Source organism: Neomonachus schauinslandi, chromosome 10 (assembly GCF_002201575.2).
Source record: "Neomonachus schauinslandi chromosome 10, ASM220157v2, whole genome shotgun sequence".
NCBI classification, from domain to species: domain Eukaryota; kingdom Metazoa; phylum Chordata; class Mammalia; order Carnivora; family Phocidae; genus Neomonachus; species Neomonachus schauinslandi.
This window is the reverse complement of record NC_058412.1, coordinates 103,670,206-103,697,665: the sequence shown is the minus strand read 5'-3', so window position 1 is coordinate 103,697,665 and position 27,460 is coordinate 103,670,206. Positions and strand designations below refer to the sequence as shown.

Here is a 27,460-nt window from a genome sequence, read left to right as displayed (position 1 = left end):
TGGGACTGTAAGCCAGTCTTAAACCCACTGAGCACTAAGCCATAGCTTCCTTGCCTGAAAAAATGCGAATGATAATACCTACCTCACGGAGCCATTATGAGAAATAATTAAGGTGGGTATTTTTAGAATGTGAGTTAGATATACCTCTCTTCTGGTTTAAACCTTCAGGGGCTTTCCAACTCATTTCAAATAATTTCCAAATTCCTTCCTATGGCCTACAATCCCTCTACATGACCCATCACTCTACTGTCCCATTGATGTTCCCTGAAAACACCAGGCACACTTCAGCCTCAGGGCCTTTGCACTTGCAGTTCTCTCTCTGGACTGCTCTTCCCCCTATTTCATCAGCACACCCACCCCCCCCCCCAAAAAAATCACACACACATCACCTTTACCCTTTTAGATTTTTTTACCTTCACATTTATCAATTCCTGATATACTATTTTTTGTTCATTATCCAAATTACCCCTAGAATATAAGCCAAGGAGAGCAGATCCTTTGTTTTTTTAATTAAGATTTTTTTAAATTTATTTATTTATTTGAGAGAGAGAGAATGAGAGACAGAGAGCATGAGAGGGAGGAGGGTCAGAGGGAGAAGCAGACTCCCTGCTGAGCAGGGAGCCCGATGCGGGACTCGATCCTGGGACTCCAGGATCATGACCTGAGCCGAAGGCAGTCGCTTAACCAACTGAGCCACCCAGGCACCCAGATCCTTTGTTTTTATTTACTGCTATATTCCCAGCAGGGAAATCATTCGTCACCCAACAGATACTAATAAGCACCCACAGTGATCCAGCAATTCCTTAGTTACATATCTGGGACTCAGATTTTTTTTGTTATTTAAATGGTTCCTAATTTTTAAGGAATTTTAGGTGTACCAAGGAACTGGAACTGGAGGTCTTTTTCAGGAGGGATCTGGAGAAGGGTTAGCATTGGCAGTCATGGAGGTACGCCACTGATCTCTCCTTCCAGTGGACCCTGGCACGAGCCTTGTGGTCAGTAGATAGCCTCCAGCTGCCACAGCTTTGGCACCCTTACAACGTTCATAATGAGGTTCCTAGCCAGTGAGTGACATGGCAGAGATTCTGGAGCTGGCCACTGTCTGCCCGGGATGAGGCTGGTGGGCAGTCCTTGCTTCGGGAATTCCATCCGCCTGGTGGAGACGTTGTCAGAGCCATAGTGCAGTCGGAGACCCTTCCTCTCTCCTCTCCTCTCACAGGTCTTAGTCCTGCCTCGTGGTTTGAGGGCTCTCCCTGCCTGTCCCTGCTTCCACTCCCCTTCCCCCGAGGCATCAGCCCCCCTTTGGTGCAGAACAGTCATATGCTAAGCCTTCAGATCTGCAGTTTTCTACAGCTCTGCCCTCACTGCAGAATTCTCGAGGTGATAGCAGTAGCCCTTGTGTGCATGTTCCAGTAATTTCTGCACTTCTTTTAGACAGTAAAAAGTGGAAGAGCCAGGATTGGCCCTAAGCTCCAGTGGGACTCTATCTTTGAGGCCCAAATGGAAGCTATTTCAGAAGACAAAGTGGAAGGGAGTGACCTCTCATGCAGCTAATGTAAAGACAGGCATTTTTAAAAGCTGAATTATTTAAGTAGAAAATGCATACATTTAGAGGGCAATTTCGTGGATGTCTCTTGAGATTCCTTTCAATGACTCTGTTCAATGTGGACTGACATCTCCAGGTAGCAATAGCTGAAAACATTCTTTCCCTGACCTGCTTCTTCAGATATATGTCTTCTCTGTCGCTGTATTTCTTTCTTTCCTTTTTTTTTTTTTTTTTTTTAAGAGAGCACAAGTGAGTGTGAGCAGGGGGGGGGGGGGGTGTAGAGGGAGGAGAGAGAGAATCTTAAGAAGGCTCCATGCCCAGTGCAGAGCCCAAAACAGAGCTTGATCTCACGACCCTGAGATCATAACCTAAGTGGAAAGCAGGAGTCAGACACTTAACCGACTGAGCCACCCAGGCGCCCCCTGTGTCGTATTTCTGATCATTTGCTCAGTGCAGTTTATTTTTCTGGAACAAATTGTGGTTTAATTAGAAGTGCTTTACTGAAAAGGAGTTTCCAGCTTGTGGTCATGCTTCAGGCCCATCTGCAAAGCACATCTCCTGTTGTTTTTAGAATTATTGGGCTGGGGGGCGTTAAAGAAAAAGTTATTCTTGACACTTATTAAAGAATGAGTGGGCAGACTGTTCAAGAGACTACTACAGTGGAGGGGGGTATACAGTACTTGGGGAGAGGTTGAGCTCAACTCTGAATACAAGGAGGAAAGGGGGGTTTATAGCCAAAGAGCAGGTGGAGGTTACCTGGAGATGGTGGAGGTTGAGGCACCTGATATATCAAAGGTGCTCAGATATTGAGGGTGGGAGATTCTGGCTAAAGCAACTTAGCAGGATTCCCGATAAAATCGATCACTGCAAAGACAGACATGGAAGTCCCAAAGTGGATGTCTAGTTGGGAAGAAGATTCAGAGGAGCCTGACTACGGTTTGCTCAAGAGAGAGAATCTCTGGGGGTGGGGGGGGAGGAGATGAGAGGAAGGGCACATTTCTTATTTTAATATTTGTTGTAAATATCTATTACAAAAACAATTATTTTCCTCCCTGGCTCTGTATAAATTGGTCTTCTTTAATTTCTCCTTATTTTAGTTGCTAAGGCTACTAAGTTGCTAAGTTTTGACTAACATGACAGTTTTCCTGTCCAAGGAAGTTACTTTCAGTTACCACCCACTCCTCCTGAAAGCATATTTTGTTGACTTTGTTCTTCCTTCTGCAAGCTGAGAAGTTGTTCACTGAATATCCTAGGAATAATTGTTTCAGGTGTCCCACGGCAAGAATCAGGGGAGCCTGTCCCATTGTCCTGCCACAACACAACACGAGCTATCTCTGAGCCTGAACATCCAGATTTGGCTCAGAATCCCATCGGAGATGCTTCAGGGAGGGAGAGGGACAGAGACAGACACAAAGAGTTTAGCATCTCAAACTGGCAGACCTTAAAAAACGAGTCCCAGGGATTTAACATCTTTATCTGGAAGTAAAAGGGAAAGTGGGAATTCATGACTACTCATGACCATACTTTAAGCAGTCAGAAACAGAGTTTGACTCTTAGGTGGCTCATCCATGCATGTCCTCCCTCCCTTCCTCCCAAATCCAGACCCTCCTTGAGCTGACACAAATCCTCACAGCCAAGGAGATGTCAGAGATCTTGTTAATAAGTATCATGGGCCAAATTTCAAGGTTTTTAAAAATATAGAACATGAAAGATCCAGAAAGGTGTGTTTTCCCCTTGCTGCTTTTTCAGTATCCTTCATCAACTCTCCCACACCCAGGTCACTTGGGAAGTTGGTGATATTCTTTATTTCTGGAGAAAGAAAAAGATGAAATGATTGGATTAAACCTTTCCACTTGATACCAGGATAAGGGTTCACTTTATTATTGAAATGAGCAAGTTAGGTGCTCACGGTTGGTTATGGAGGGAGAGAAATTTTCATTTTTGTGTCTATGGAATTCAGAAGCCAGAATAGACAGCAGGTGTCTAGCACCTTGTGAAGTTTGCCAGATAATTGCCCCAGATTGACCTCTCATCATCTGAGAGAGTGATCTGCCATGTCAGGGAGGTTCAGGGCGGGGGGTGCCCAAGCCCCACATTATCTCCTCCGGTCACTACTCCCCAACATGGCCCATGAAGAGAGTAGAAGCTAAAACTGTGCTCTGAAGATGGAGCCTCTGTGCCTGATGTAGCCTGAGGCTGGCTCTGGCAGAGAACAAACACAACCTGACCTCCTTGGGCAAAAATCTAAATTTCACTGAGTCTAGGGCAATAGTAATGTACGAACTCTGGGTTTCCGCCATGCTTAAACTCCCAGATGTGCATTCTGGATCAGTGGAAATGAGCACACCATGGTACCATTGCTTATAAGGATCCACATAACAGAAATGTTCTTCTTGTCACAATGTGGACGTAACTCGCTGCTTATCATCTGTGTCCTCTTGGGCAACTTGCTAACGTCAGTTAGGATCAGTTTACTCATCCATATGGGAGGGGTGGTGGTAGTTACCTCCTTTGTTCTTGGATGATGAATTGTAATTGATACTGGCAGCATTATAATAATTACTATTACTGTGTTACTAATAATCAGTGGTAATTTACTGGGTTCAGATTATGCATCAAGCACTTGAGTGCCCAAAGGTAACCTGTGAAATGGGCAATTATTTTTGGTTATCCCTGCTTTGGGGGATGAAGAAATGGAGCTCAAATAAGCTTATAGGTGTCCAGCCATAGTCGGATCTGGTCTATCTGACCCTAAAACCAATGTAAAATGCCCAGTAGTTTCTGGTGTTCTTTTTTTTTTTTTTTTTTAATATTTTATTTATATGCTTGACAGAGCATGAGCAGGGGGTGGGAGGCAGAGGAAGAGGGGGAAGCAGACTTGCTGCTGAGCAGGGAGCCCGATGTGGGACTTGATCCCAGGACCCTGAGATTATGTCCTGAGCCAAAGGCAGACCCTTAACACCCAGGCACCCCTCTGGTGTTCTTGAAGTGGTTTTTATGCTTATTTATACACATTTTCTTCCATATTCCAAAGTAAGCTGTCATGCAGAAATATGTACAACTAGATAAATTGAATGGAACAGGGATTTAGGCTGAAGGTAGGGGGGAACCATGTGAAGGACATCAAATTAGAGGCAAAATTAGCAGGCAGCCACTCTATGGGCAGCAAAAAATGTTCCATAAAGTTGGAATAAGTGACTGCAGAGCGGCTACTTGTGATCCTGGTGGCCAAAGCCAGGCAGGAAACGCAGTCATAGGACTCACCATGTCCACTAGATTGCAAGGGAAGCAACAGATCAGGACAGACCATTTTCCTTGGTACTAGGATCCAAGAACACACTCAGACTCGATGCGAGGCAGTGGAAAACACCCCTCCATCAGAACCCGGTAATAAATTATGGCCGGTGGGGGTGGGCATCACAGGGAGGCCTCAAGAAATGTGGTAATTAAACCTAAGAAGCTTCCAGCACACTTCCAACCCTAGTGATGGCTGCTGGCATTCAGCGACAGGGAGAACAGTGGGGCCTCCAGATGTGACTGCTGAGAAGTCATCTGCCCCCCTCACCCCCCAACAGTGTCACTCTCCCTTACCGGCCTCGATGCAGGTGTGATTCAGGTGTGTGCTTCCGTGGAGCCAAGGATCCCGGCTCTGCCCCAGCAGCTATACCATCCTGGGCAAGATGCTTCCTTCGCCTCGACGGCCTTCTCTCTAAAACAGGAATAAGCATAGTAGCTCCCTTGTAGGAGTGTGAGGGAGTAGGTTAATGTGTACGAAGTGCAGGGAGCATCACCCGGTGGGTGCTCAGCGAGCACTGCGCATCTCCGCTAGGGGCGGGTGGCGCCGGGGCACAGAAGCAGGACTTTGGGCAGTAGGTGCCACAGACAACTCTTGGGTTGCTTTTCACACCAAAACTGTATACCCCTCTTGGTTTCTGGCTGAGCATCAGAGAGAGGAGCAAATGTCTATATTAAATTTGAACAATGTAACCCAGGACGGACATTCTGTCCAAAGGATCCAAGGCCATGGCAGGGAACACAAAAGCTGCAAATGGTGTTATATTATCTGACAGATCTCTTCACAAGGTGATAGCACATCACAAGGGTCGGTGGTGGGGCAGCCATGACCAGTGTTCTCCTGCTCCCCTGTGGAATGTGAGCTGAGAAGCCCAGAGCCCCATCATCTCAAGGGGTCTATAAATTAGAAGAAGATTAACAAGTGCAGTGAACATTCTGGATCCTTCCAAGGGGAAACCAGACCCATGAGGGTAAAAACAACTTGAGAACCCATCTGCTACAGCAGTCTATAAATCATTCTGATGACAGAATGTCATCACCAAGGGCTTTAGTTCTAACTTGAAAAGGTAAAAAAAAAAAAAAAATTGTGATTCTATCTGAGAGAGGAAGTGTTTGTGCAGAATCAGAGAGGATCTGCTACAGCTAGCTCCAGAGCTTAGCCAATTGCTCTGGAATAAAGAACTGAAATAAATAGGCCATGAACCAAATAAATAGGCCCCTCCCTTGGGCTCTGAGATTCCAGGATCTGATCGAAAGCAGGAGCTCTTGGTGAACTAACCCAGACTCCACCTGAGTCCCCAGCGTAAGGCCCCTCCCAAGCTCATCTGTTTTCGTGGTAATGGTTTATAATGTTATCAATGTTTGATAAGACCCCCTAGTGGCTTTTCCCTAACTTAGATGTCCCTTGTCTCTCTCCAACCTTAATAAAGTCATTTTTTTTCTTCCCGTCAGTTCTTAACAAACCAGGAAACAAGGACAGTGAGCCCCATGCGTCCCCAGAGGTGGAGCCTACAAAAGCAGTATTGATTTACTGACCATCCAGTAAGCCATTGGTCCCCCTCTGCTGATAGGCAGAGGGGACTTGTTTTGTCAATGTTGACAAAGTAGAACAGGCATGGGCTCTGGAATCCAAGAAACCAGTTTGCATCCCTGGTCTGTTACTTATCAACTGTGGCTTTAAATGATTTACTCTTTTCTGAAAAATTTTCTTCTTACCTCTACAACTGTGTTGTCCAATATGGTAACCACTAACCACCTGTGGCTATTTAAATAAAAATGAATTAAAATTAAAAATTTACCTTTGCTGCACTAGCTACATTTCAAGTGTTTCATGGCCCCGTGTGGTTCTCCTGGCTACCATGTTGGGCTGTCATCGCCAACATTTGCATCATGGAAAATCTATTGGGCAGTGTTGATCTGGTCTAAAACCTTGCGGAGTTGGCAGATTTAAATGAGATCATATTTGTGAAATGTCTCGCACCATAGCCCCAAATTAAATAGTATGCTGTTTTCTAATAACTGCTACAATTTATTCAGCATTTGCCTTGTCCCAGGCACTTCGGCTTTCTCAATTTTGAGAGCCCTGGGAGGTTGGCATCCATGTTCTCGATTTACAGATGGGAAAACTGAAGCTTGGTGAGGCTGGGCAGCACCACCACCAAGATTCTCCAGCAGATGCCTGCTGGGGAGGCTGGCTTTAGAACCAAGCACAGCTTCCTTTTTTTTTTTTTTTTTTTTCCTTTTAAAGATTTTATTTGTCAGAGAGCACAAGCAGGGGGAGCAGCAGGCGGAGGGAGAAGCAGGCTCCCCGCTGAGCAAGTAGCCCAATGTGGGACTAGATCCCTGGGACCCTGGAATCATGACCTGAGCTGAAAAGACTTTTAAACTTGAAACAAAGGAAAAATATTTTAATCTATGTCATATTTTTAAAGATTTTATTTATTTGAGAGAGAAAGCACAAGTGGGCAGAGGGACAGAGAGGGAGGGAGAAGCAGACTTGCTGTTGAGCAGGGAGCCCGACGTGGGTTCGATCCCAGGACCCTGAGACCATGACCTGAGCCGAAGGCAAACACTTAACCGAGTTACCCAGGTGCCCCTAATCTTGAAAGTGACTTGAATCTTTGAAAGATAGGTCGTGATATTGAATAATATTGCAGTGGCATGCGTTAAGTGGGGAAAATAGGCTAAAAATAATGTTGAGACACACAGCTTTTAAATATACTCTATCCTTGATGAAATGAGGGAAGTGTCTCGGGAAGCCCATCATGGCACAAGCCTCTCAGAGCAGGGATCCTTGAGGCAGAGAAGGTTTCTAGCTATAGTGATTCCAGCAAAAGTGATCCCTTCTTGCCTCTCAAACAGCATGTCCCACCCTGGTCCCCAGCTTGTCCATAGTCTCACAAAAGGAGTTGCTGTGCCTTTCATCCTGTTTCTCCCAGTGGCTTGAGGAAAGAGTGAGCTTGGCTGGAGGAGTTAACCAGTCCTTGAGCTCTAAAGTGTGACTGTGGCAAATTTTAACAGAGTCTTGTGAGAACTGAAATTCTGAGCTCCCTGGAGGAAGTTCTGTTCTGGTTTGTTTCCTTACTAGAGAGTCCCATTACCATTTGCTAACACAAAACGAACAGATTTGCAAAAGGAGAAAGAAGCCAGCTTCCTTTGATGACCTCCCCTGCCATGCCCAAGTCTGGAGGGAAGATTTCCCTGAGAAGGGGACTGAGGATATTATTGCCTCAGCCAGGTCACGGAGCCACGACCCAAGTTGTGGTCAGTAGGTATCCGTGTGAAATTTAACACTGCTGGTAGGGAAAAAAGAATAGAGATTGTGTGTGTTACTCACCCTGAGGGTCAGGTCCTTCTACGTGTTCCTGGGAGTGGAGAGAAACAGAGAGATTGTGTTTCCATTCCTTTCAGCCGATTGCCACATACTGCTCAGATTTGTTCTCTGATTGTTATGGGTAGTTTGAACACATTAGTCTGCGAATGTTGTAGCCAGAGTGGACAGCATTACTGTGGGCTTCATTGGGAACCTTGTCTGTAGCATTGGTCAGAGCTTCTTGGAGCTCCCTGAGAATTTCTCTTCTGGCAACTGTCTCTCCTAACAACCAATGTGTTTTTAATCTGTGAACTGTATGGGTTCCTGGTCAATGATAGTTTTTCTGTTTTTGCTTTTGTTCCTAGGGAGCCCAGAGCCAAATTGGTATCCTCTTTTACCTGTTTAGGATCTTATGACAAGGCTTTCTGGAGCTCTCTTTAATTTTGAGTTCATCTTACTTTTCTATCTTATTTGTCTTCTCCTTGCCTACATTTCTTGTCTTGTTTTGAAAATGAGTTCTTTGAGGGGCACTCAAATAGTGCTCCTGGTCCAAAGGGGATTCCCAGGAGGTGCCTCAAAGTCAAATGGATATATATGAAGTATGAAGGAGACTCGTTAATGGAAGTGAGAGGGGAAAGTCAAGGATGACTCAGTTTCCATAAATCAGTAGATACAGGTGACATTTATTGAACAAAGTCTTAATGCTGGAAAGGCTTGGAGAGAGGGTAGTGAGTAAAGCATGTGGTTATGCGCATGTTAATTTAGAGACATCTGAGTGGAGATGTCAAAGAGAGAGTAAAGTTTGGAACTCAGAGAGGACTGGGCTGCTATTATAAATTTGGGAGTCATCAAGACATAGATGGTATTAAAACCAGGGGGTTAAAGGAGATCTAGGAACATCGTGGCCATGAGAATTCTCAGAACCAAGTCCTGGAAAGCATGTAGAAGTTGAGTATGGAAGGAAAAGAGACTGAAGGAATGGTACGCAACCAAGGTTGGAGAGTGTTTCAAGAAGGAGGGAATAGTCTACCATTCAGAGATCAAATCGGATGAGAAAAAGAACATGTATGCCTCATTTGGCTGTATGAAAGCCATGGTAAACCTGGCCAAAGAAATTACAGAGGGAGACAGGAACAGGAGGGAGACAGGAACAGAAGGCAGATGGAATTGGTCAAAGATAGTATGGAAGAGAGGTAGTAGAGGCAGTGAATATGGACAAACTTTTTAAGATATACTCTAAAGGGGATCACAGACATAAGGTAGTACGTGAAGGAGGCAGTGGGAAGAGCTAGAACATGTGTATGCTTCCAGGAATGATCTAGTAGAGAAAGGAAAAGCTGGTGTGTGTTGGGTGGTGATGAATGGAAGACTGCAGTCCTTGTGTGAGTGAAGGAGGATTGCATCCCGAAAAGAAATGGCAGAGGGCGATGGATCTCTGTTGGGAGAAAGTATGGTTTATGGGGAGGGAAGAAGGAGAGTGGTTCTCATCGGATGGGTTTTCTTTACTCAATGAAGCACAGTAATTGCTGGGACTCAAGGAGTTTAAGAAGAAGCCATGAAATAGTCCTTTCACAGGGTCGGGAACCTTTTAAGAAAGAATTAATAAGTCTGGAAGTCATTGTTGACTCTTCGTGTGACATTTGTGATCTCGAATGTCAACTAAAGCCCGTCAATCCAGTTCTGTGATTTTCTTCATCAAATTCAATGATAAAATATGGATAAGATGGACTTGGTTCATCAAAAGGAATGAGATCTTGCTATTTGCAATGACGTGGATGGAACTGGAGGGTGTTATGCTGAGCGAAATAAGTCAGTCAGAGAAAGACATGTATCATATGACCTCACTAATATGAGGAATTCTTAATCTCAGGAAACAAACTGAGGGTTGCTGGAATGGTGGGGGGTGGGAGGGATGGGGTGGCTGGGTGATAGACATTGGGGAGGGTATGTGCTATGGTGAGTGCTGTGAATTGTGCAAGACTGTTGAATCACAGACCTGTACCTCTGAAACAAATAATACAATATATGTTAAAAAAAGAAAAAAGAAGATAGGAGGGGAAGAATGAAGGGGGGAAATCGGAGGGGGAGACGAACCATGAGAGACGATGGACTCTGAAAAACAAACTGAGGGTGGGGCGCCTGGGTGGCTCAGTCGTTAGGCGTCTGCCTTCGGCTCAGGTCATGATCCCAGGGTCCTGGGATCGAGTCCCACATCGGGCTCCCTGCTCGGCGGGAAGCCTGCTTCTCCCTCTCCCACTCCCCCTGCTTGTGTTCCCTCTCTCGCTGTGTATCTCTCTGTCAAATAAATAAATAAAATCTTTAAAAAAAAACAAACTGAGGGTTCTAGAGGGGAGGAGGGTGGGAGGATGGGTTAGCCTGGTGATGGGTATTAAAGAAGGCACGTTCTGCATAGAGCACTGGGTGTTATACACAAACAATGAATCATGGAACACTCCATCAAAAACTAATGATGTAATGTATGGTGATTAACATAACAATAAAAAATTAAAAAAAAAAAAGATGGACTTGGCTCTGTGGCTAAGAAAACAGAAATGAGGCCTGGGGATTGAGGGTGTCTGTGAGGGAGTGATTGCACCATGGAAGTAAGCTAGACAAGGGCAGAAGCAAAAGGAGGGAGAGAGAAGTCTGGTGGACAGTGAGTGATTGGTAAGGTTAATGAATAGGAAGTTGTAAAGTCAAGTGGATATAGAAGAATGGGTACTGTCGAGGTAGGGACTAGAGAGATCAGGTGACGTGGTCCAAGAATGGGACGGTAGGAATTGAAATTTCAAGGTGGTGGTGATCAGCTCTGGGGGTACTTTGTAACTGACAGAGAAAGAAAGAAAAATCATTACAGTTAAGGAGGCCAAGGAACTGAAAGTTCCACCTCAAAATAAGTTGTAAAACCATTCTTATTTATCATGTAGATTTCATGGATCATTTCAAATCCTTATTTGGAAAAGGAGAGGGTGCACATAAATAAATAATAAAGATGGTAGCTGATTCATTGTGGGTCTACTCTGTAAATACCCTTTTAGGACACACTTTTGAATGTTATGCACCAGAATTTTGTACTACCATTAAGATACTGCGGGAAATATTCTAAAATGTGTTAATTCTCATATTTTAATTAGTGATTCTTGTTTCTCTATCAGTAATAATAACAAGTCTCCCTGTGGCCTTTTGGTAATACCTTTTGCGTGGCGTACAACACCCTTCTGTTCTAGCCCTAATTATGGGTCCAGTCTCATCTGCTGCTATTCTGTTGAGATATTCTAACTACACCAAATCCTCAGAAGTTCCCAGTATCAGGTCAGGTGTACATGTCCTTGCAAATGCTGTTCCTTCTGCTCAGCATGCTGCTTCACCTGGATAACTCCTACCCGTCTAGAGTGTAAGCTCCTGGGTCAAGCCTTTTCAAAAAAGTTGAACTATCCCAAAGTGCCATCTTTGTGGGTCAAATATTGGCAATGTCATGTTGTTAGTAATTTGTTATCACAAATGTAAGTTTGAGCCATACATTACTGATAGTAGCTACCACTTGCTGAATTGTAACTGTGTGCCAAGCACTTTATATTTATCAACTCACTTAATTGCTACAAGCCTGAAAGGTGTGTATAAATACCTCTGTTTATTAGATAAGGATTATGCGACTTAGGGCCTTTCTAGGAGATGATAAAAAATAAATGGCAGAACTGGGTTTTGATTCCAAAGGCAAAGGTCATACCATGCATGCCCCCATTCTTTCCATCATCCAGGTCCTCTGATGTTCACCAGATCTGTGCCACTGCAGACACAAACTATCCGCCCTTCCAGATCGTTCTCTGACTTTCCAACAGCTTCAAGAGCGGCGAGGATTTTGGGATCCTGTATAGGAGTACACAAGTAGGGAAAAATTGTTAGATCACAGAGCATGGAGGGAACATGCTCATTTGATGTAAAAATACACAGAAGGACAAATGTTCTCCATCTAAAAATGCCCTGATATCTAGCATTATTCTAAAACATGTAGAAGTAAAACTTAACACTACACACTACTTGAACTCATTTGGTAGGAAAAGTATTCTAATATCATTAATTGAGAAAACTAGGTATGAGGGTCTTTCTTAGGTTCTTGGTTGTAATTATCAGAGGACCTGGATGATGGAAAGGCTCTCTGCACTCTGTCTGCAGTGCTTAGCATGTGTCTGGTACACAGTTGAAAATGTATGATATTCTTCACCTATCAGAAGACTACCCAAACAAATTTGAAGGCTGGCTTTGTTCAAGGCCCCTGGGACTCTAAATTCTGACACCTTCTGGTGGCCCAGTCTCTTGACATTGGCTTTACCTTGATGAATGTTGCTGCTTCCCTGAAATTTAGAAAGATATGCTTTGATGGGTGAAATTCAGAGTATGAACTACCCTTAAAGTCTTAATCCTATAATCACTCTTCGTTTTAAGTCACTGCCCTGATCCACATGTGGATCCCTATTGGAACCTGCAGACAGGTTCCCTATTGTTGGCCCTGTAATTATCGAGGAGGACAACTTCTTTACATCATGAGAAGGACATGTGGTGCCAAGGCTTGGTGCAATACAGACAGAGGGCAAAGGGTATCTGGGTTCATTTCCAGAATACTCTTTTTCATTCACTGATACAGAATTTACCTGGTGCTCATAAGCACAATGGTACTTTCTTTCTAAAGACCAGAAATCTTTTGGCAAGTACAGCATAGCATTCCTGAATCCCTGCATGTGGAGCCTAAAATTCCTTCTTGAATCAAATTTTGATTCTCTAAGTTTCAACAGAGTTTCTGGTGTCCAAGGCCACTGCAGTGGTTCTCATACTTTAGCGTGCATTAGAATCACCTGGAGGGTTGTTGGAACGCAGATTTCTGGGCCCTGCTCCCAGAGACTCTGGTTCGGTCCATCTGGGCTGGAGCCTTAGACTCTGCAGTTCAATCAAGCTCCCAGATGATGTTGATACTGCTGGTCCAAGGACTACACTTTGCCTAGGTCACAGTCCTGCTCAAGTCCTGGTTTAGAGGATATCACATGAAGTTGGATGTAAAAGCAAAAATCTCAGAAATTTTCTCAGTAAACATCTGAATGCTGAATGATATAGACAAAAAAAAAAATCAATGATTTAAAAAAATTATCTCCCAATTTTTTACATTATATTAAATACAGACAACAATTGCTCTTTTGTGGAGGGAGACCAGTTGGCTGGAATCTGGGAGTCCTTCTTCCTTCCCTGAGCTCATCTCAGGTCTTAGAGAAACTTTCTTCTCTATGACCTACAGGACATCAGTGTGTTTTGTTCTTAAAGCTACTCTAGAGGGAGATGCTGCATAAAGTTGATCACTCTTTCAATACAAAAGTGAATGCAAAAAGTTTTCAAGATGAAAATATTCCATAATGTAATAGAAAATACGGTCATTAGATTTAGGATGCAAAAGGGTGATTTCTCATTTTCCCTCGTTTAGATGCTTAAAAGGTATTTGCATTTTTATTAGATTCAAAATGGGGCTGAGTCATACAGATCAACACATTTCTTTTTAACAGGAATCCTTTGTGTTTGAACCCAACTGCCTCTTCAAAGTGGATGAATTTGGCTTCTTTCTGACCTGGAGGAGTGAAGGCAAGGTAGGGCACAGGAACTGCAAGTTGTTCTTTTCTGCTCTCTGATTTAAACCATTATATTTCTCAACAAGTAGGCAGAAGGCCTCTTAAGGACATGGACCCCTACGCTTACTTATTTATTCAAGATTTTAAAAACGTTCTTCCATATGGCAGGCATTGGGGATACTACCCTAGTCCTCATAGATTCCAGTCTAGGAGAAAAGCAGACATTAAAAAAAAAAAGGTACAAGTCATTGAGTGTTGTGAAAGAGAAGGTCGGGTTGTTACAAGAGTTTAAAACAGGCAGATCTGATTTAATCTTGGGAATTAGGAAGGTTTTCTAGAAGAAGAGAGTTTCAAGTTGAGTCTCAAAGGTACATTAAGAGCTTGTTCATCTTGTTACACCCCGGGACTTCACTCAATACACAACACAGCGCACACATTAAATGAATCTTTGAACTGAATTTAAGGAAATAGAATTGGAATTCTATAGAAGTATTGTACGCACTTAAAATTAACACACACACGTGTTTAATGCTATACATACTCCAGTAACAGTATTATATGCATAAAGATAACAACACTTTGTAAACATAAATAATTTTTCAGGCCTGCATCCGTATAGACAAGTATATTTGAAATGGAAAGTATGGGGTCTTCACTATTTCTGATTGTCGGGTATTTTGATGACTGTCTTTTGTTTTTCGCTCCCTCTCTACCTTACTATCATTGACATTGCCTTCAGAATCACATAACTCGTCCGTGCCATAGGTCTGGCAGGATTTCAGCTCACTGCTGTATTATATTCTCTCTTTTCAGGAAGGACAAGTGCTAGAATGCTCCCTCATCAACAGTATTCGATTGGGAGCCACCCCCAAGGTACCTGTGATTGGTGTTGGCTTTTCTTCTAAACACAGATTTACTTAAGTTGGAAAAGAGTTCTGGAATGTTATTTAACCCTTTACTGGTTTAGAAATCTTTTCATCTATATCCATTGGGTGGTTTGGGTTGCATTATGTTTAGTTATATTAGAAGCATTATTCACCTTTCAAAGAGAAGGTGCTTGCATGATACCTCCATCAAAGAAACAGTTTCCTTAACTCAGAAATTAATTCATCAAGGCCCCCCCTCCCTCTTCTGCCATTTTTTTTTAAGCCAACAGTGAGTCGCTTCTGGTCTGTGGTTGATGTGGAAATTTAAATGGCATGGTTAATTCCGTATTTGTGCACCTGTGCACGCAGACAGCAGCTCACCTTGGAGGCTTCGTTTGCCTCTGAGAGAAAAAGATGACAGAGCATATAAATCCATCTTCTTCACAGTGATTGACTTGTTTGAATAAGAAGCTGTTTGCATAGGGCGCCTGGGTGGCTCAGTCGGTTAAGCGACTGCCTTCGGCTCAGGTCATGATCCTGGAGTCCCTGGATTGAGTCCCGCATCGGGCTCCCTGCTCGGCGGGGAGTCTGCTTCTCCCTCTGACCCTCCCCCCTCTCATGTGCTTGCTCTCTCTCATTCTCTCTCTCTCAAATAAATAAATAAAATCTTTAAAAAAAAAAAAAGAAGCTGTTTGCATAGTGGTGCTAGGAATTTAGAAGCTGCCTTTTTTTCCAGAATATTAAAGCACAGTATTTATTCCCTTTTTCATAATAGCCCTGCAGGTTTTTAGATGTTGAAAAACAAAATTACGTGCCTCATTTTGTTTCTGTGTGTCTTTTTCAAAGCTGTCCTCTTTTATGTTAGTTAAAATTTCTGCGTAACCATGTTGGCATTTCCTCCTGAGTTCTTTCGGAGGACAAATATGCTATTTTTTGTGCTAATTAGGGTAGACTTACACTCTCTTCATTCCAAATGGAGATGCCATGGCTTCTAAGAGATGAACATACTCACTCTTTGTGTCCAGGCTACTCGACTTAATCTTATTTTTTAATAACCCTTGGTTGCTGGCTGTGCCAATGCCTTTGTTTATTTGCATGAGACGTCAGTGACTGTCCTCTGCTCAAAGACCCCTTTGATCTTTGTGGACCCAAGCAGGTCCCGGTCAGAGCCTTTCCATCATCCAGGTCCTCTGATAATTACAACCAAGAACCTAAAGAAAGACCCTCATACCTAGTTTTCTCAATTAATGATATTAGAATACTTTTCCTACCAAATGAGTTCAAGTAGTGTGTAGTGTTAAGTTTTACTTCTACATGTTTTAGAATAATGCTAGATATCAGGGCATTTTTAGATGGAGAACATTTGTCCTTCTGTGTATTTTTACATCAAATGAGCATGTTCCCTCCATGCTCTGTGATCTAACAATTTTTCCCTACTTGTGTACTCCTATACAGGATCCCAAAATCCTCGCCGCTCTTGAAGCTGTTGGAAAGTCAGAGAACGATCTGGAAGGGCGGATAGTTTGTGTCTGCAGTGGCACAGATCTGGTGAACATCAGTTTCACGTACATGGTGGCTGAAAATCCAGAAGTAACTAAGGTAGCCTCAGTGAAAAAAACCTCCCTTCCCTTTCCCCCGTATGTATATATGTGGTATGTATGTTATATATAATTTTGTTTTCTATATTAAAGTTGTATAGTAATAATTTTAATTTAAAATTTTAAAAATATATATTTCTATTGCTAGCTGTAATGTGGTGTAGAAAATTCAGCAAGCACAGTACTCTTTTAGTGTATCACTTAAGTATACCAAGAATCCAAGCACTTCTGTGGATATGTTGTAGGAGAAACTAGCCCAGCACCTGTCACACTAGAATGTGCACAGGAATCACCTGGGGTTTTGTTTCTTTTCTTTCTTTTTTTTTTATTCTTATGTTAATCCCCATACATTACATCATCAGTTTTAGATGTAGTGTTCCATGATTCATTGTTTGTGCATAACACCCAGTGCTCCATGCAGAATGTGCCCTCCTCAATACCCATCACCAGGCTAACCCATCCTCCCACCCCCCTCTAGAACCCTCAGTTTGTTTTTCAGAGTCCATCGTTTCTCATGGTTCGTCTACCCCTCCGATTTCCCCCCCTTCATTCTTCCACCTGGGGTTTTGTTAAAATGCACATTGTGATTCAATAGGTCTGAGATGAGGACAAAATACTCCCTCACGGGTTCCTAGCTGATACCGATCCTGCTGGTCTGAGAACCACAGTTTGAATAGCAAGGGGCTAGATCAGCATTGCCCAGTAGAAATCTAAATCAAGCCACAGATACCATTTAAATTTTTCTGTCAGGCACATTTAAAAAGTAAGAAGGAACAGGTGAAATTAATTTCGATAAAATAGTTTGTTCAACACGATATACCCAAAATACTGTCATTTTAACTTAAAATCAATATAAAATTTATTAATGACATTTTACCATCTTTTTATACCAAGTCTTCAAGATCTGATGTGTGTTTTCAATTCAGCCTAGCCATATCTGAAGTGCTCAATAGCTGCATATGGCTGACGGCTGCTATATTGGACAGCACAGGTCTAGATGGTAAAGATATCCAAGCCCTGCCCCCACCCCTATAAGTTATTAGAGTATTGGGTCATGATCTGTCTTTTAATACCATACCAAGCATACCATTGCCCTGGCAAGTGAGTCTCAAAGAGGTTTTGGCCAAAGCAGAAAGCCTCAAACATAAATCGCTTTTCTGCAAGTCATTTGTTTTCGGGGTGATTTTACCTCTGAACAGAGCTCTCAGTATCTTTCTGTAATAGGTGTGGGGAGGCCTGAGCCTTGATTCTCCCATTGCAGAGACCTCGATGTGGGGGCTATGGGAGGCATTTTGTTTTCCCATTTAATTCTACCAGAAGAAACTAAGTGTAGGGTTGAATGAGAAAGTCATCATTGCAGATACCGGGTTTTAGAGCTAGGCAGGAACATACAGATAAGATCATCTGACAAAACTTGACCCTGGACCAGAGCTAACTGGTGGCAGAAGTGAGTTCTTCAGACTTTGAGACCCTCTAGGCTCTTTACTCCCACTCACAAAGTATGATCCAACTTCTAGCAGCACAGCCTCACCTCGGAGCTCCTTACACCTTAGAGTCTCAGGTCCACCCAGACCTACAGATCCAGAATCTTCATTATTTTAACAAGACCCCTCCCGCTCCCTGCTACAGATGACGCAGATGGGCAGTCAAGTCCGAGCAGCTCCTGGACTTGGGGTTTGAAGCCAGGAATGGATACTCCACGTTACAGGGGAGGCTTTGTTTCTGTCTCGTGGTGGTTTTATTGGTTTTATGCTCTTGTTCCAGGTTACCTCACTTTGGGAGAATAGAGATTGCAAAGCCTTCAAGTTCTTCTATTATTTTGCTTAGAGCGATGCCAGTTTGAATGATTCCTTGAACCCTGCTGATCTGAACGTGTATTATTCCTGCTTTTTGTACTTCACGCCTGCATCTTTGCTACAGAGGTCTTTTTTAGTGGTTATTTGCCATAGCAACATTTCAATCCCAGAAGACCATGCTGACCACTCATAAAGAAGAGGCTTCATTGGGGCGCCTGGGTGGCTCAGTTGGTTAAGCGACTGCCTTCGGCTCAGGTCATGATCCTGGGGTCCCGAGATCGAGTCCCACATCAGGCTCCCTGCTCAGCAGGGGGTCTGCTTCCCCCTCTGCCCTCTTCCCTCTCGTGCTCTCTGTCTCTCATTCTCTCTCTCTCAAATAAATAAATAAAATCTTTAAAAAAAAAAAAAAGAAGAAGAGGCTTCATTAATCAGATACAGATGTTGAGCTGCCCCAAATTTTGCAAAAAGACTGTTCTGTAGACCTGTATCTTCTGGCTTTTGTCAGCTCGTCATATTACAAGCAGTATGAGTCGGTATAGGCTTGGGCTTTGGGACCAGGTTGCCTGGGCTCAAATCCTTGCTCTTCCATGAGCAGCTGTGTGACTTAGACAGACAACTTACCTCTCTGTGCCTCATTTCCTTCATCTGTGAAATGGGAATAATACCAAAGTATCTGCTGTTAGGAGTGTCATGAGGATTACATGAGTTACCTACATAGAAAGTGCTTAATGCACTGTCACCCACTGAAAGCCTTGGATGAGTGTTAGCCCTGATGATCCTGGGGTCACAGAATATTAGGGCAGGAAATGGAGTTTAGGAAGCACTTCCTACCACATCATTTTTCAGATGAGGAGAATGAGGCCAAAGAGTTAAAAACAAAAACAAAAAACCTCACCTAAGACTACACAGCAGGCTAGACCAGAATCTGGCCTCACACTCAGGCTTTCTGATATCCCATGTGATATTCCTGCCCACCCCACCTGATGCCCTGGGCAAATACAGTCCTGGAAAGATGGCTCAAACCAGTAAATCCCATAATATTTTTGCTTTCCTTGGTTTGATCGCTCTCAATCATAGTCCATTTCATTTAAGAACCATGTTCCAAAACCTTAACTCTGGTGTGTATGTGCTTAAAGTTAAGATTTAGGGTTCTTTTCTAGTAGCATTTTTTTTTCCACCATCACGGTATTCTTTATTTTATTTTATTTTTAATTTTATTATGTTGTGTTAGTCACCATACAATACATCATTAGTTTTTCATGTAGTGATCCACGATCCATTGTTTTCGTATAACACCCAGTGCTCCATGCAGTACGTGCCCTCCTTAATACCCATCACAGGGCTAACCAATCCCCCCTCCCCCATCCCCTCTAAAACCCTGTTTGTTTCTCAGGTCCATAGTCTCTCATGGTTCATCTCTCCCTCCAATTCCCCCCCCGCCCATTTTTCCCTTCCTTCTCCTAATGTCCTCCATGCTATTCCTTATGTTCCACAAATAAGTGAAACCATATGATAATTGACTTTCTCTGCTTGACTTATTTCACTTAGCATAATCTCCTCCAGTCCCATCCATGTTGATGTAAAAGTTGGGTATTCATCCTTTCTGATGGCTGAGTAATATTCCATTGTATATATGGACCACATCTTCTTTACCCATTCATCTGTTGAAGGGCATCTCAGCTCTTTCCACAGTTTGGCTATTGCAGACATTGCTGCTATGAACATTGGGGTGCATATGGCCCTTCTTTTCACTACATCTGTGTCTTTGGAGTAAATACCCAGTAGTGCAATTGCTGGGTCATAGGGTAGCTCTATTTTTAAATTTTTGAGGCACCTCCACACTGTTTTCCAAAGTGGCTGTACCAACTTGCATTCCCACCAACAGTGTAAGAGGGTTCCCCTTTCTCCACAACCTCTCCAACATTGGTTGTTTCTTTCCCTGTCCATTTTGGCCATTCTAACTGGTGTAAGGTGGTATCTCAGTGTGGTTTTCATTTGGATTTCCCTGATGGCTAATGATGATGAACATTTTTTCATGTGTCTGTTAGCCATTTGGATGTCTTCTTCAGAGAAGTGTCTGTTCATCTCTTCTGCCCACTTTTTGACTTGATTATTTGTTTTTTGGGTGTTGAGTTTGAGAAGTTCTTTATAGATTTTGGATACCAGCCCTTTATCTGTAGTGTCATTTGCAAATATCTTCTCCCATTCTGTGGGTTGCCTTTTTGTTTTGTTGACTGTTTCCTTTGCTGTGCAGAAGCTTTTTATCTTGATGAAGTCCCATAAGTTCATTTTTGCTTTTGTTTCACTAGCTTTTGGAGATGTATCTTGAAAGAAGTTGCTGTGGCCGATGTCAAAGAGGTTACTGCCTATGTTCTCCTCTAGGATTTGGATGGATTCCTGTCTCACATTGAGGTCTTTCATCCACTTTGAGTTTATCTTTGTGAATGGTGTTAGAGAATGGTCGAGTTTCATTCTTCTGCATGTGGCTGTCCAATTTTCCCAGCACCATTTATTGAAGAGACTGTCTTTTTTCCATTGCATATTTTTTCCTGCTTTGTCAAAGATTATTTGACCATAGAGTTGAGGGTCCATGTCTGGGTTCTCTATTCTGTTCCATTGGTCTGTAAGTCTGTTTTTGTGCCAGTGCCATGCTGTCTTGGTGATCACTGCTTTGTAATATAGCTTGAAATCGGGCAACGTGATGCCCCCAGCTTTGTTTTTCTTTTTCAACATCTCCTTGGCGATTCGGGGTCTTTTCTGATTCCATACAAATTTTAGGATTGTTTGTTCCAGCACTTTGAAAAATGTCATTGGAATTTTGATCGGGATGGCATTGAAGGTATAGATTGCTCTGGGTAGCATAGACATTTTAACAATGTTTATTCCGATCCATGAGCATGGAATATTTTTCCATCTTTTTGTGTCTTCCTCAATTTCTTTCATGAGTGTTTTGTAGTTCCTAGAGTATAGATCCTTTACCTCTTTGGTTAGGTTTATTCCGAGGTATCTTATGGTTTTTGGTGCTATTGTAAATGGAATCATTTCTTTAATTTCTCTTTCTACAGTTGCGTTGTTAGTGTATAAGAAAGCAACTGATTTCTGTGCATGGATTTTGTATCCTGCCACATTACTGAATTGCTGGATGATTTCTAGTAATTTGGGGGTGGAGTCTTTTGGGTTTTCCACATAAAGTATCATGTCGTCTGCGAAAAGAGAGTTTGACTTCTTTGCCAATTTGAATACCTTTTATTTCTTTTTGTTGTCTGATTGCTGTTGCTAGGACTTCTGGGTACTATGTTGAACAACAGTGGTGAGAGTGGGCACCCTTGACGTGTTCCTGATCTTAAGGGAAAGGCTCTCAGCTTTTCCCCATTGAGGATGGTATTCGCTGTGGGTTTTTCATAGATGGATTTTATGAACTTGAGGAATGTTCCCTCTATCCCTATACCCTGGAGAGTTTTAATCAGGAAAGGATGCTGTATTTTGTCAAATGCTTTTTCTGCATCGAGAGGACCATACGGTTCTTCTCCCTCCTCTTATTAATGTGTTCTATCACATTGATTGATTTGCGAATGTTGAACCACCCTTGCATCCCGGGGATAAATCCCACTTGGTTGTGGTGGATGATCCTTTTAATGTGTTGTTGGATCCCATTAGCTAGGATTTTGTTGAGGATTTTGGAATCCATATTCATCAGGGGTATCGGTCTGAAATTCTCCTTTTTGATGGGGCACAAGGCAACAAGAAAATCAACAAAATCCTAGTAGCATTTCCACTGAAGCTTTGACTTGTGGAGAAGGAGATATTGAAAGAACTTGTTAATGGAGTATATGTATATGTGGATAATTTGCCTACTTCCTGATTTCAGAACTTAACTGTGCTAATTCATATCCTAATACTCCCTCCAACACTGACAATATTTTCTGTCACCACCATTTTATTCCTACTCCTCTGTATGTGTTCGTATCCCCAGCAGAACACAAAGCCATCGAGGTGAGAGGATTTATACAGAATACACAGAGATGCAATGGCCTCGGGTCAGAATGATGGCAGAATGCACAAATTACATCAGATGTGGTGAGAAATGCGGAGACGGCCCAGTGCCCCTGAAATGGCCTTTGTGACTCTGTGGTACCACTCAAGCCTATGAGCCTAGAGTCATGGTACCACAGGATAAGCTAACTGCCCTTCTCTTCCTTCCCTGCGCTCCTGGTCCATTTATCACAAGAATCAGTTAAAGCAAGTCATCAGTTTCTTAAATAACACATGCAGACCTTAAACACTTGATTATAACTAGAAGCATATAAATGGGATTCAGGTGTTGGCCAGTCTTTTACGGTCAGGGATGAAGTATTTTCTTGAAGTATGGGCCTGTGGATTGGGGTCGAGGGAGTTTTTGCCTTTATCTGACCTGTGATGCATTGTCGCAAATATCCAGTTTGGTTGCATTGAAGTGGAAGTGAGGCTTTTAAAGACACCCGTGGAGCAATGTGAGGGCAGAATCCTACAATTGTATGACTTCTTTCCCTAATCCCAGAGTTGTCATTTTCACTCAGTTTGAGAAAAAACATGTGGTGCAACTTGCCTTTAAAGTTATCTTTCTAAAATATCCAACTTAGAGAAACAACAATCCTCTTTCCTTCCACGAACATGTCTCATTGGTTCATATAATTTTTATTTCTTTATAGATTTATCTATTTGAGAGAGAGAGAGTGTGTGCGTGCACGAGTGGGGGAGGGGCAGAGGCAGAGGGAGACAGACTCCCCGTTGAACAAGGAGCCTGATGTGGGGCTTCCAGGACCCCAAGATCATGACCTGAACAGTAATCCGGAGTCAGACACTTAACTAACCGAACCACCCAGGCGCCCCAGTTCATATAATTTTTAAATTAGACAAACAGGTTTGGTAACAAACATAAGTAACTCATAGTAAGCATGCAAAGTAAGGACAAAGGGTCCAACATACTGGACAGTAGCTTACTAACTGTGAGAGTTTAGCATTCCCTGTGCGGTCAGAGGGTTTTGCTTGTTTTATAAACATCTGATAAGTACTAGTCTGACCAGTGAGAGAGAAATTGAGAGAGTTTCTAGTATAGAACTTGCTTAGGAGTATTTATCCTATGAGATTCTTGAGTCTGTTCTTAATTCCTGGGCTCTTACGACACTTAGGACCTGCCCATTCTGGGGGGAAAAAACAAAACAAAACACCACTTCACCAAACCTTTCATCCAGGCAAATGGGCCAGCTTTCAGCTTTGTGTACTCTCCATGGAGAACCAGGTTTCACACGGAGGAGGAAACTTTCCTGACTTTGAGCAAGCCATTTCATTTTCTTTGTTCTTCCTGTTCCCCATGGGGTTCTCTATTATTTTTTTTCTTTTTATTTCAAGTGGGTTTTTTAAGAGTCAATACAATTTTACATAGTATCTGAGTTTCTCAGAGTTGAGGTTTCAAATTAATACAAAATATTGTCCAGTACACATGACTGCGAAAATAGGTGCTTTTCTTCAATAAAAGAGGACACAGGTATATCAAAAAACATTTTTGTAGCTCGGCTTGTATTTTTCTCCAGCTGCCTTCTCTGCTTAAAGAGTTAAGAGCTTGCCTTGCAGCTGAACCTCTTTGGAAGATTTGATCTCAGTTCTATGGTTCGTTCTCCCCTACAAAATAAATGTCAAATGGTATTGTAAACTTACGTCCAAATCTAGACCCTTCACCCACTGTCCACACCAGCTGCTGAGACCATGGATGCCTTCCTTGTCTCCCTCATCAGTCCATTACAAACACACACCCTTGTCTCAAGAATCTAGCTGCTTCTCACCACTGCTATCAGTACAGTGTGATCCAAGCCAGTATCCTGTCTCCCCTCGCTGGATTCTCTGCCTTGGCCTTGCCCCTTTGAATCTATTCTCAAAATAGCAGCTGGAGGGATGCTTTTAAAATGTGATTCAGATCGTGTCACTCCAAGACTTACAAGGCCCTGCAAGAAACCACCCGTACTTTCTTTCCCTTTCCCCACTTTCCTCTTTTGGGTTTCCCTCCAGCTCCAGGGACTTTGCATTTGCTATTCCTTCTACCCGGAACACAGTCTTCCCCTAGTTACGTGCACTGCTTTCTTGCTCAAGTTTCTCATATCTCTGCAGGAATATCACCTCAGCTCCCCATCTTGCCACCCCATGGCTCTCCCTCACTCCTTATCCTGCTGTATTGTCTTCGTAGCATTGATCTCTATTTATATACCATTTATTCATTTAGTCCCTTCCTCTGCTGACATGAGGGCAATGTCCTGTTCCTCATGAATCTCCAACGTCTACACTGGTCAATGCCCAACCTTTAGTAGGTGCTCAGTAAATACCCACTTTACTGAGGTCTTTCCATTGACAGAATTGGTAAATTCTAACCCGGGTGATCAGTATGTATAACCCCTCTTGCTATACGCCTCCAGTTTTTTTTTTTTTTTTCCTTTAAACAATACGCTTTTATTTGGATTCCTCTATAACAAGTATTTTTAATGCAAGGTATTTTTTTAGGGTTTTTTGTTTTTTTGGTTTTATTTTTTTATTTTTATTATGTTCAGTTCCAGTTTTGTACAGTTTAGCTCTAAGAAAAGTTAGGAAAATGCTCTTTAGACCAGAAGCCTGGGAAAATGTGATGCATTGATAGTCCAAAGGTCTGGGATTCCACGGTGTTATTTTTAGAGTCACTTTGCAGGCTACAACAGGACTGTGGCTGAGAATCCCCGACAAGACTGGAGGTTTTAACCTGGTGTCTTTCCTCTTTCCGACTCAGATCATTATTTTTATGCTTGCCTAAATTCTTCCTGTCATTCTAGTTAGAAAATTTAGCTTTTTTCCCCTTCTCCTTAAAAAAACCCTCTGTTAAAAGGATTGGCCAACAAATCCTTGGCACTTCTTCCTCAAACATATGTGCCTTTGGGTAATAGGTGAATCTGATATGTAGCTTAAAATGCCTGTGAATAAAAGCAGTCACATGAAGAAGGTATTTTCCAATCTTTTTTCTGAACTGTAATAATACTTTTTTTATTTTTCCCCCTGGATCATCCTCATCTCTTTTCAAATAACATGGAACATTATAACTGCGTTCCTTAGTTAGAAAAGCACCTCGGTTTCTCTACTGCATTTTTTTTCTCTCTCAGAATGCAACCAGCTTCTTGGAAGGATTTTGTGTCTGGCTTGTTGAAGGGAGTTCAGATGTCTTTCATTAAGTTACATCTGGCGCTGCATAGCAAGCTGAAATCAGAGTCACTGTACATAAGATGGAAATGCAGCCCTCATTTAAAATCCCCAAAAATAAGTGTGTTATTTTATACTAAGTTGAATTTTCCTTTGATTACAAAACTAAGCTGTTTTTATGAGGTTCAAAATGCAAAGATTTGGACTGAATTTAGACAATTTCCAGACTGCTCATTATATTTCATGCAGGTTGTAAATATTTGGCAAACACTATAAATTATGCTTTGTAACCAAGTTCCTCAAATAAGCCCATGAATAAGTACTATAGAAATTACATTAGAAAAATGTTACGTGTTCTCTTTTGTATACAAAAAAAGATAAAGTCAGGTAGTTTATTACAGGTAATAAAAATCTTAGTAGATTGGGTTGAAGGCCAAAACCACTTTGCTGAACTTGGATTATGTTGAGTGGAAGGCTAACTGCAAAGTTGCGTGGGAAAGGCCCTGCAGAACCTCCCTCCCCTCACCTAGGTTTTCTCTTCCCTGTTAAACACAGAGCTCCTAGGAGGGATCAGACCACTGGCCTCCCCTGGGAGCCCCTAAAAAATTCATATTCCCCCAACCCGAGAAATCTGAAATTCTGGGGGCCGAGCCCGGTAATCTGATTTAAACTAAACTGCCAAGTGATTCTCACACAGGGTGAAGTTTGAGTCCCGTTGGCTTAGCATACAAATGGACTTAGTCCAAAATTCACAATGACTGTGAACTTAAACAAGTTTTTATCAAATTGACCACAGCAAACAGGTTAATCTGTAGACCTATGGATTCCATCGGCCTAGCCATTGATTAGAATTCACTAAGAACACCAAAAGCACTGTTAAAATGAATTAGTGCCTGTGACCCTGGCAAGAGCTTTGGTTCCGAGCACTCCCCAGCAAAATGCTCTTTCTTGACATGGAGTTTTAACTGTTTTGTCTAGGCCAGTGGTTCTCAAAGCCTGGTTCCCAGACGAGCAGCTCCAGCAGTACCTGGGAACTGAATTAGAAAGGCGGATTCTCGGGCCCTGCCCCAGCCCTACTGAATCAGTAACCTCGTGTTTTCACGAGCCTTTCACGTGGTTCTGCGGCATAGCCAAGTGTGAGAAGCACTGCTCAATAAGGAGTGTTTAGATCCCGCTTCTCTTGAAGAAAACTTACACTGACTCCCTGGGCTCCTGCCCAGGCTCACCTGAGCCAATGCCTACTGAATGCTAAAGTAGCTAAATTGTAAATCTCAGCTTCCTATCATCCAAGCCCCGATCTACTGATTGATTAAATTGTTTCACCCCATCGCCTCACTGTTTTTTGAGACTCAAGTCTGGGATGAGACATGTGTGCGTTTTCATGTTTCCAAAATGGAAAGTTGGCATTTTCTTGTTTTGTTTTTACTTTAAACCATTTTGAATTCATGTGAAGCGAAGCAGGGAGGGCCACTTAAAAAGCTTGCTTCAGGACAGAGCTGTGAATCAGCAAATGAGTGAGTGGGTGTTGTAAGCTTAAAGTGCCCCATCCCACCTAGGTGTTTCCTTCTTGCAAATGAAGATAATGGGGTTCATTTGTCTTACTGCTGGGTTGAATTTAGAAACCACCGTTCTCTCTCTGCCTTCGGAGGGAGGGCTGAGATCATTGGTTCATCTGTGGAGTGGGTGAAACTTGTCTCCTTGGGCCTCCCACGACCACCTTCCATCTCCCTGGCTCCTTCGGTTCTCATCCTGCTTTTAAAGACCATCTGTCCCAGAACTTAGTACTTCCGTGTCTCCTCCATGGTGGCACTCTGTCAACCCTGAACTTAGTAGTTTCTCTGCAGGCTACCAAAAGCAGTAGTTCCTTTAGACCACAAGTTGCGATCCCAGGTGCCTACAGGAGCCAGGAAGATGATGTGAATAATGAAAAAGTGCCAGGCAAAGACAAATAAGGGATGGTATAGACAGTAGTGAGTTGGAGTGTCTATACACCCTCTAGGGGTGGGAAGCAGCATCTACCTGTCTCCAGCTAATTTTTTTTTTTTTTTTTTTAAGATTTTATCTAATTATTTGACAGAGACACAGCGAGAGAGGGAACACAAGCAGGGGGAGTGGGAGAGGGAGAAGCAGGCTTCCCACGGAGCAGGGAGCCCAATGCGGGGCTCGATCCCAGGACCCTGGGATCATGACCTGAGCTGAAGGCAGACGCCTAATGACTGAGCCACCCAGGCACCCCTGTCTCCAGCT

At 42.8% G+C, this 27,460-nt stretch overlaps 1 protein-coding gene across 4 annotated transcripts in view; it reads left to right on the top strand.

Annotated features, from left to right (window-relative positions):
* PLCB4 (phospholipase C beta 4) overlaps positions 1–27,460 on the top strand; it is a 163,366-nt gene that overhangs the window by 14,186 nt on the left and 121,720 nt on the right. For all 4 annotated transcript variants that reach the window (XM_021688952.1, XM_021688951.1, XM_021688953.1 and 1 more), the window contains exons 2-4: positions 13,700–13,780; positions 14,576–14,635; positions 16,084–16,227. In XM_021688952.1, coding sequence (XP_021544627.1) covers positions 13,700–13,780; positions 14,576–14,635; positions 16,084–16,227 — 285 coding nt within the window. The remainder of the gene's footprint in view (positions 1–13,699; positions 13,781–14,575; positions 14,636–16,083; positions 16,228–27,460) is intronic.